General features: G+C 32.1%; 1 protein-coding gene across 1 annotated transcript in view; it reads left to right on the top strand.

Moving 5' to 3' along the window:
• The first annotated feature begins 10,678 nt into the window (after positions 1-10,678).
• The window catches only part of LOC143076056 (inter-alpha-trypsin inhibitor heavy chain H3-like), a 29,391-nt gene continuing 29,195 nt past the window's right edge, over positions 10,679-10,874 (top strand). The window contains exon 1 of the mRNA XM_076251688.1: positions 10,679-10,819. Coding sequence (XP_076107803.1) covers positions 10,745-10,819 — 75 coding nt within the window. The 5' untranslated portion in view covers positions 10,679-10,744. The remainder of the gene's footprint in view (positions 10,820-10,874) is intronic.

Here is a 10,874-nt window from a genome sequence, read left to right as displayed (position 1 = left end):
AACTGTAATGACCGAAATTGTCAATTGACCCCTTTATGAGTTATTGCCCTTTAAGGACAATTTTACACAAGTTGTTTATGTTTTTTTTTTAACTTTAAAAATCTTCATAAATGAATCTAGTATAAATTTTGTATTTAATTTCCTTGTACGTCAAGAAAAGAGGGACGAAAGATACCAGAGAGACAGTCAAACTCATAAATCGAAAATAAACTGACAACGCCAAGGCTAAAAATGAAAAGGACAAACAGATAAACAGAAACACAGAAACATTGACACTATGGCTAAAATGGAACAGATGGTTAAAATGCATTAATTTGCTTTTGAAGAATATATTACAGATACAAAAAGCATTTAAATGGCATTTTTAAGCCACTCATTATAATATGAAAAGCAAGAATAATCATTGATAAAAGATTTAAGCAAGAAAAATAACAGGTAAGCGATTCAGGCTATTGAGAGAAATTTCCCTCTGAATTCAGAATTTTTGTGATTTTACTGTGTAATCAGATAATAAAACAATCTAGAACATTATAGATGGAGTACACTGGCTGAGAGATTAATTCAGTTTAATTACCATAATGATTTATGATTTTTTTTTTATGTGACAGCTTTCTTGCATCTAACATTGACAAGTATATCTACATCTTAATCCTCATCAAGCTTATTCATTATATTAATACATGTACAAAAACCAATATTATAAAGTATATATCTCACAGATTCTTAACTTGGTTAACACTTCGGTGTTGACATGAATATCAATAATGTTGTAATTTTTTTTTATAAATTTCCAGTTTACAAAACTTTGAATTTTTCTAAAAACTAAGGATTTTCTTATCCCGGGCATAGATTACCTTAGCCGTATTTGGCAAAACTTTTTGGAATTTTGGATCCTCAATGCTCTTCAACTTTGTACTTGTTTGGCTATATAAATGTTTTGATATGAACGTCACTGATGAGTCTTATATAGACGAAACGCGCGTCTGGCGTACAAAAATTACAATCCTGGTACCTTTGATAACTAATTAACCTACCATGATTTCTTGATTGAATGCTGGTGTTTTCGTGTGTGCTATTGAAACAAAAGTTTAAAATGGTAAAAGAAAAGTAATCAATTCGAAAGTTGAATGAACGCCATCATGCATTGGTTAATCGTTCACATGGTGAATCATTTATAAGATACATATTCTAAAATCTTCATGTTGGTCTACAAAGTTTTTACGTTTGTTGTTCTGTGCTATATTTTTAAACTTTGTTTTTATCGAGAAATGCATATGTCCCTAATGGTTTATGAATGATCATGAATTAGTGTAAATGCTTTTACACTTGTAACACACTAGTGTCTACATTTCATGTTGGATAGTTGTTCACCATAATTATTTGTAATATACCCAAATTGGACACCTCTCATCATAGATCTTCTCATAAATCCAAATGGCTAGGATCGTTATCATCAGAAAACTTAACGTAGCATTCGTCTCAACTCGGCCGATTCCGTACCCTCATCTAAGGTAGAAGGAGAGTAGCGGAATTTACCGAGGATTGCCGAATGTTACCGTAGGCATCATTTCGAAAATTGACTAAATACACTTGGTCACAAGCAATTATAATATGATTGTCGATACCTTTAGTTTTTAGATCGTGTGTCAATTTAGTGTGGATTTTATTTCACAATGCCTACTAGGACATTTTCCTGTTGACTCAATATACTATATGATGTGTTTCTTTGCCGAATAGGTTTGTATAAACGCTCAATGAAATAATAGTATATGAGGCCAACAGAGAAGGTTCATAGGCATGGTAAAATAGAATAAATACTAAATATGCGCCTGCATGCTCTGCCACTTCATAAAGCAACCAATCAGAATCTATATGTGATAAGTAAATATTTCAAGATGGCGTGTATGTCGACTGAAACTCATAGCTCTGCACCGTAAAATTTTACAAAATGTTTTTCTCTCTAACTACTGGGCAAAGTGCATTATAGATAGATATATTGTTAATAGCAAGATTGTTCGGTAAAGTAATATCTACAAACACATCACCATCACCAAAACACAATTTTGTCATGAATCCATCTGTATCCTTTGTTTAATATGCACATATACCAACGTGAGCGACACAGGCTCTTTAGAGCCTTTAGTTTAATCTTAGCTTTAATGAGGAGTCTTACGTACACGAAACGCGTTTCTGTCGTAGCAATTTATAAGTCTGGTACCTTTGACCTATTGACAATACATTTATTAATTTTGCAAAAAATGTTTACTTCCGTATCCCCTTAAAACACAATTATTATATTTAAAATAACCTGTGTACGCCATTTTGTTCCAGGTTAGAGTTGTCTATTTGACACTTTCCCTTAATCTGTTATTCATAAATATCGTATTTATATTGTTTCAACTTATTCGTGCACTGTATGGCTACTTGTTTTTGTTCTAAATATTGCTGTTTGGTGTGTCCTAAGGCTGCGTGTTGCATTAATGCTGTACTCTAACCTATAATTGTTAATTTTTATACATTACGACTTGAATGTGGAAAGGTCACTCATACCACATCTTCCTATTTATATTTAAATTATTTTGTACGCCAGACAAGAGTTTTGTCTACAGAAACTCATCAGTAACGCTCGAATCAAAAGAGTGAAAAAGGTCAAATAAAGTACGATGTTCATGTCAATTGAGGACCCAAAATTCCGAAAGGTTTTGTCGAATACAGCTATGGTTATCTTTTTATGGTCACAACTCAACAGTGACCAGTTCTAACGTCTAAACACTTTGTTGTCCGACACTTTATTCTCTGTTCGCGATTGTTGTATAATATGCCGAGCACGAAAACCCATGCATTCCTTTTCTTTATGATTTGCATATATACAAATATGTGAACGTGATTGGTCCGCTATAATTTGTTTTTGTTCTAAATGTTTTTTTTTTGTTCCAGTTAAGCTATTTAAATTGATATTTTAAGGTGTCTTTTTATCTTGTAATGTTGGCTTACAATTCAATAGACCATTCTGCTACTACTTTGATTGACTGGTCCGCTAATATTTGTTTCCTTGGTGTACACTACAAAAGAACATTTTGCTACTATTTTCATCGGCAATCTACAATTTTACAAATGTGATATCTCCATTGGAGGGCTTCAATGGGCTTCCATTCGATAATAACATAGTGTAAATGGTGGTGTTAAATGTTTCATGTTAGAATTTACTAAATAAGAATCATTATGTAATTGTTTGTTATATGTGTTTTGATCAAGGTGTCCATACAAACATACTCGTTTGTGTATACTGGAAGCGTCGGCTCCGTAATTTGGGTTGAATCGAAATTGCATTTTTTATACGTATAAAGACAATATTCGTACATTGCAGGAAAATATAAAATTAATTTCTATGAGCTTTAGAAACAGAGGGAAAACTGAGAAATCGCATTTTATATAATTTCATATTAAAATTAACTTATCATAAATACCAGGTTTAAAATTGTGTACGCCATACGAGCGTTTCGTCAACTGGAGACCCATCAGTGACGCTTGATTTAAAAATGTTCAGGCCAAATAAATTACGAAGTTGAAGAATATTGAGGAACATAACTTTCAAAAGACTTAAGGTTAAAAGCAACGAGGACTTGAAATTGAACTGTGAAGTGATCAGTTATTTGAATATAACCGGTCGCTCACAATAGAGGCTGGATAGAATTTACCAGGAGATTCAATACTATACACGTGTACTGTATCGCTCCAAGATAACTGTATAGGAGAAGAGTCAATTACAGGACACATGTAATTTAATATCGCCTTTGATAGGAATTGGCGACAAAAATATGTTCAGGACAACTTAATCGTTTTCCAAATTGTCTCTTAATAGCTGTTACAATTCTACATCTTTATATGAAATCTATAACAAATTAAAAATCTTAATGCATTTAGATTTGGCATAACTGCAATTTGAAGAATTTGTCAAGATTCTATTATCTTTTTCGTACATTTAACATACAACGATAGTCTTAATAAAAACAAACGTACACACTTTCAATTACAACCAATGAATTATGAGTATTATTTGATGTAACATATTACAAAAACCACTAAAATTCACCAATTTGTTGTGTTCAACTGCAATATATAGTTAGGCATACATTGATAACATTAATATTTTACAGATATTAGTAACACAAGACGTTCCTATGCAAACTAACTGGGTTTTATTAACGAGAGATTTTTACCCCGTAGATGAAATAGTTTAAGAGTTTGTCCAAACCTCTTTAGTAAATAAGTGATGTCTGCCTGTTTGAATTCTATATACGAATCTAATACAAATCACACTATATTAATACATTGTTTAAAGACATGAGTAACATTGTTTTAAATTGGATTCTATTCTAACTAGTCCAGACACTTATGAATGGCGAAGGGACAAACATGATCCATGGGAACCCCTTTGGACAACTCTTTGTGAGGCCTCTTCATCCTGTCAGGAGCTTGTACATTATGGATGTAAGAAAGGTTTTCACCAGCTTTGTAAATGTGGAGAATCAGGTCTCCCAGTCACTTTTTTTGTGTGCTTGTGGTGGTGATTATGAATAAACATTATTTGCAACCATATATTAGTAATTATAAAGATGTTTTAGTACTTAAGTTACTTTATATTGCTTTAATAATCAATCTATTCAAATATCTTCATAGAGGATATAGATTGAGGACTCATCTCTATAATTTACGCCATATGTTTTTTTCCGGAAGTCAGGCTTAACTTTGTATCAAAAACATTAAAATATATTAGAGAAGTAGTGGTTTTGAGGATTACTTAAAGCCATAAGTTTAATGATCAACACATAAAACATTTTTTTACATTTTGTAAAAATAAGTTGAATATTAGAATAAAAAAATGATATTTCTATGTCCGCCATATTGAATATTACGGGAAGTAGGGGTTTTTAAGACATATGTCCTATATATTGCATCCATAAGACGCATCAAAGAGAAAAGTTCCTGCACAATACAATGATAGTAGCAATACGTTAAAACACATTTCAATTACCCTACCTAAAAATACGCTTATTTTAGTACAATGTCCACCATATGGATTTTACCGGAAGTAGGGTTTTTGAAGAAATCTATTCTATATAATATATCAAGAAGTAGTACATAACCATAACAAAGGTTTGTCCCAAATATTATGATAGTAGCATGATAATAACACCTTTTCACATACTAGCCTTTGATATTGGGCTGATGTAAGTATGATGTCCGCCATTTTGGATTTTACCGGAAGTGAGCATTTGTTTTGAAATGCCTCCCTAACTGAATTAAAAGAGTAATAGTTAAGGAAGGTCTGTGCCAAATTTCATGCTTGTAGCAGAATGTTTTTTTTTTGTACTTCAGTGTTCCTGTTGATCTTTGTTTCTCTCTTACATTTGATGTGTTTCTCTCAGTTTTGGTTTGTAAGCCGGATTTGTTTTCTCTCGATCGATTGGTGACTTTTAAACACCGGTATACTACTGTTGTCTTTATTTTTTTCACAAGACAAGGTGAAAATGAGTGTTCAGAAAGACAAAATGCAGGCAACATTTGTATGGATGAACTAGGATTGAGAGTTGTCTAATTGGCACGCATACCACATCTTCTTATATCTATGAAAATAAATTTTCCGCCTGGCAACGAAAATAAAAACAAACAAAATTTTTTGGTAAGCGAAAGAATCATAATTTTTATCACTATTCCAAAACATTTATAAATACAATCGTAAAATGGCGTGGGCAATGTACTATTTACTTAGACTAAAACACAGCGGAAACTCGGCTAACCGAGAGATTGGTAGGTTAGTCTATATTTAGTATGCGGCTATATGGGCGATTGGTCTGTTACTCTGTTAAGAGTAAAACGCACAATTTAATGTTAAATTCTATTAAATATACAGAATTTAGGCACATTATAAGAACCAAATCCAAAAAAGAAAAGTGTCTGACAAAATGATATCTATCATAGAACATTTTCCATCTGTAAAAACATTTCATAGTCTGCGCAGTTTTCAGTAAAACTAAAAGGCGTCGCGCAAGTATGTAGTATTTGTGCCTATACGCATACCAATTTTTTTTAATAAAAGGCGAAACAAACAATTTTAGATATCATTTAAAGGGTTCTAAAAAATAAATTGACATTAGTTAATATTTAATAATTGTAATATAACGTGAATAATACCACGTTTTAGTGAAAATCATGGGAATTAAGTGTGTTAATGGGTTGGACAATTGAAATTGTGTCAGTTAAGAGTTATTTAGCCACGACAATAGTTTTGCTACCTTTATATTTTCCCCTTGAAAAAGTTAAGAATGAGATGTTCTTGAGTAAATAAAAAATGACAATACGGTGCAACATTATCCTTCTAGTAAGGGCATTTTTATTTTGACTTTCTTTGCATTTTATTGAAGGGTTCACCTCAATATAGCGTGATATGGATTGGCCGCTGGAAAATTCATGAATTTATTATTAACGTTTTCAATCAGCCTTAATTTTTGTGTCTGTTCAAAGAAGCACGTTCTCAAATCCGACTGAAAGTGTCTTTCTAATACAACACATGGTACATGTATATATAACGTGTTGTCGTTCTCATATTTACATGATATCTGTCACTAGACGTTAAACCCTTATTCTTCAGCATCATCCAATTGGTTCTTTTCTTCTATTACTAAATCATAATTTATGTTGTTTACAAAATGGAAAGGAGCGAATGCAGCTACATCATGGTTATCTTAAGTTATAGTTCATTTTATTCCGTTAAGTTCCTTTCTACATAAGTGAAGAGGAGAACAGCATTGGTCCGCATGATAACCTCTAGCATTTGTCACCAATATTAGTACATCGCAATCCGTTACTGTTACAACATTCAGGGGTGTTTCATGTCTGTATTCTTAAACAATGATTATTTTTTCTCTTTTTTTTTAGCAATGCATCACTCTCTACTGTCCTTATCTATTATTCTATATTCTGCGTCTCCATCCAGATTCTCGTTTATACCATGAGGGGCCGGATTTGGGGTGTTGTTTATTTTTGTATTCTTTAAATTGTTGTATCACTTTTTTCTACATTTTATTTATCTTACTCATCATTCTTTCTCTATTCTTTATATTTTAGCATCCCAATATATTTTTTTCTTACTGATGTTTAGTTACATAACGACGTTTATCTCTGATTTATATACTGGTTACCAATGTAAATGACAAATTGGTGTCATTCATGACAATTAACCAGAATCCATATGATATATGCGACTCGCATTCTTGGATGAAATTAATATTACTTTTATTAATATTACACTTTTTGAAACCATTTTTATCAATTTTCAATTTCCATTGTCTAAGGTAGCACTCTACAGTTCGGTGTGTAGTTAAGATAAAAGCTAGTGTGCAATAAAATTCATTTTTGGATAGCTGAATATCGTATTGGGTGTATATGAACATCAAAATTATGTAATGTATGTAATATAGGCTGTTTTCTGTATGACAGTCCATATTTGTATGTCCATACCATACATTGGTCCGGCAATTATTGTTATGCTTTTTTCCCAACTTTTTGTCGCACGAACTTTGTGATTAGACTTTATGAAAATATTAGGCGGAAGACACCCATTTTTTATTTGATCAATAGGAAGATTATTGTAAACAGTTTCTAAAAAGGTATCACTCAAAGGCATTGAAATTATAGTTTGATCCAAATTTCGGGGGAATATGTGACATGTTCACCCCCCTTTTTGCAATATTTTATGGTAAATAAATGCAGAATGTTGCCATGGATACACATAAAATTATTTTTCACCCTTTTTACTTTTGAAAATCAAATCTATGGAAGATACTGATTACATATATATGCACATGTACAACACAAACAGTTAGGTTAATGTTTTAGAAATCCAGGAATAGGAGATGATAAAACATTTTGTAGCTCATTTTTAAATTGTTTTTTCTAACTGTGGAGTGCTACCTAAATTGTTCATTGTACATGTGTTGTTTCCGTATATTTTATGTTTCATTGTTCATGTGTTGTTTCCGTATATTTTAGCCGCTCGTCTTGAACCTACCCATTTGATCCGATAACACCCCATATAGCAATAAAATTATACTGTTATTGCCATTCATAACTCTTAACAGACCAAATACCAGAGCGGGTTTTATACAACCGACCCATTAACAGACCAGGTATTAAATAAAGATTGATTAAGGTGGTACCCAACACTTTCACTAAAATTAATCTGGCTCGTTTAATTTTCATAAAATTTTGACAGAGTATTTACTTTGACTCTTTGACAAAAATATAAAAAAATTAAAAATTTTGAACCAACCGTTTTGTCAGAAAAATTACACTGGTTATATAGCAATTTGACAAACACCAATTTTGATCATTGAGAAGCTTAATATTCCTTTTACAACACAACGTAATTAAAACGTTTAGCTGATTTTACTGAGTTATCTTCTTGAGGTACCACCTTAATGTCACCAAAATACAAATTTTCGTGTAGATTTTTCACACAATGATATCAATATGATTAACAAACATAATGCCTGTCTTTTTTCAATGTTCAAAATATTGCATGCAAGTAAATTCAACCAACGTGTCATTTTGTGTACATTTTGTGTGTGTAAAATGTGAATAAATTTATTGCTGAGTAACCCGCCTTTTCATTTTATAGATCGTACATCGAAGCGAGAACAAAAATAATTACACCACTGAATTCAGTACATTGAACTGTTTTGTTAGACAGTGAATCATTTTTATGATAAAAATATATTTAAAAAGTTATACAATGAAACATGCTGAACTTTCAATGATTTTCTCGATAACACCTGGGCTGCCTTCAATATCGTAGCTGCTACGTAGTGCTACGTAGATTTTGACTATTGAACGTGAAGCTATAGACTAGCTACTACATAGATGTTGATAGCAGCTACATAGTTCAATATCGTAGGAGCTACGTAGCTCCTACGATATTGAACTCAAGCCTGATTTACAGACTTTAGCCAACCCGATTAACAGATCAACCGCCGATATAGCCTCATACTCAATATAGATTAACCGACCAATCTCTCGGTTAGTCGAGTGTCGGCCGTGTAAAAGATACATTCGTTGAAAATTATTCGATGCGGAAAACATTAAATTGAATGTTTATTTAGACTAGAACACACCCGCGAAATCGCGGTCATTCAGAGCGTAGTTTAAAGTATGTAAAGTGTTGTTGGAAGAATTTTGTTAAATATTGAATGATGGAGAATTTCAGCAAAAGTATCATAAGTCATAGGTCATTATTTCCAAAATTCCCAATTCTTGGTTTTCTATCAATTTCAATATGAACATACATTTAGTATGTTATGAACATTTAAGTAAGGAGCCTGTAATTCAGTGGTTGTCGTTTGTTTATGTGTTACATATTCGTTTTTCGTTCATTTTTTGTGCATAAATAAGGCCGCTAGTTTTCTGGTTTGAATTGTTTTACATTGTCAGTTCGGGGCCTTTTAAAGCTGAGTATGGGGTATGGGCTTTGCTCGTTGTTGAAGGTCATACGGTGAACTATAGTTGTTAATTTCTGTGTCATATTGGTCTCTTGTGCAGAGTTGTCTCAACATGGCAATCATACCACATCTTCTTTTTTTTTGTAATCAATGAATTTTGTAAAAGATTTAAAGACTGGAGAATTTTAGAAAAGGTATCAAAATTTCACATGAATATTTTTAGCGCTTATCTAGAGTTGTCTCAACATGGCAATCATACCACATCTTCTTTTTTTTGTAATCAGTGAATTTTGTAAAAGATTTAATGACTGGAGAATTTTAGAAAAGGTATCAAAAGTTCACATGAATATTTTTAGCGATTATCTGTATATAATGAACATTCATTACAGTAACTATATAAATATAGTGTATTTACTTTCAATTCTACTGAGTTTACTAATCGATTCATGGTGGTCAATGGTATAGTATACACACGTGAGTATACAGACTCTCTCTATTTAATAAACTATGTGACCGCCGTAGATAGTAAATTCTAAGTTTACTAATCGATCCATGGTGGTCATTGATATGGTATACAGACTCTCTCTATTTAATAAACTCTGTGACCGCCGTAGATAGTAAGCTTGAAAATGATAGCAGATAGAATTCTGAAAATACACTTTATTCTTTGTATATGTACATGTATGTTCAAATTATACAGAAAAACGCAAACCGGAAGTCTAATCTGACTTAAAATTTCGTCCAATGACGGGACAATATCCGGATGCCTTTTTTTCTCGTTTTTCTCCCAAAATAACTCAATCTGAATAATTATATGAATGGATGACAAATGCGACTATGCACTGTACCTATAGGACACAGAGGCGTGTTGATTAATTTATTGTGGAAAGAAGAGAAGCGACACCCAAAATGAGGTCTTCTCGTTTAATAGTATAGATTCCTCATCGAATAATTGACAAATAATATTTGCTGGGTGCACAGGGCACCCGGTTCAAAACTAATAAGCTTTAAAGGTGTCATTTAAATATTTATTGTAATTGATTAAAACGCATGATAATAATCTTAACATTTAAAATCATGACAATGGATAAATCACATCTACTAATTACCATGACACATAAAGGCTGATCGTGGTCACAATTTATCACGAATATAGACTATATATACATTGTGAAATATATAAACACCATCAAAATTATCCAACTTCGAAGTTTTCATCATTAGTGATATTTTCATAAATCTTTGCGATGATCGGGACTTTAGTGTTTTGGACAGTTACGAGTTGTATCATTCTACACTCTAAAGTATTCGCCGAACAATTGGTAAGATAATTTTGTAAATATCTTTGGAATAAAATTCTGCTTATAAAAGAAGACA

This window comes from Mytilus galloprovincialis, chromosome 1 (assembly GCF_965363235.1).
Source record: "Mytilus galloprovincialis chromosome 1, xbMytGall1.hap1.1, whole genome shotgun sequence".
Classification (NCBI taxonomy): domain Eukaryota; kingdom Metazoa; phylum Mollusca; class Bivalvia; order Mytilida; family Mytilidae; genus Mytilus; species Mytilus galloprovincialis.
This window is presented reverse-complemented; position numbering and strand designations above follow the sequence as displayed.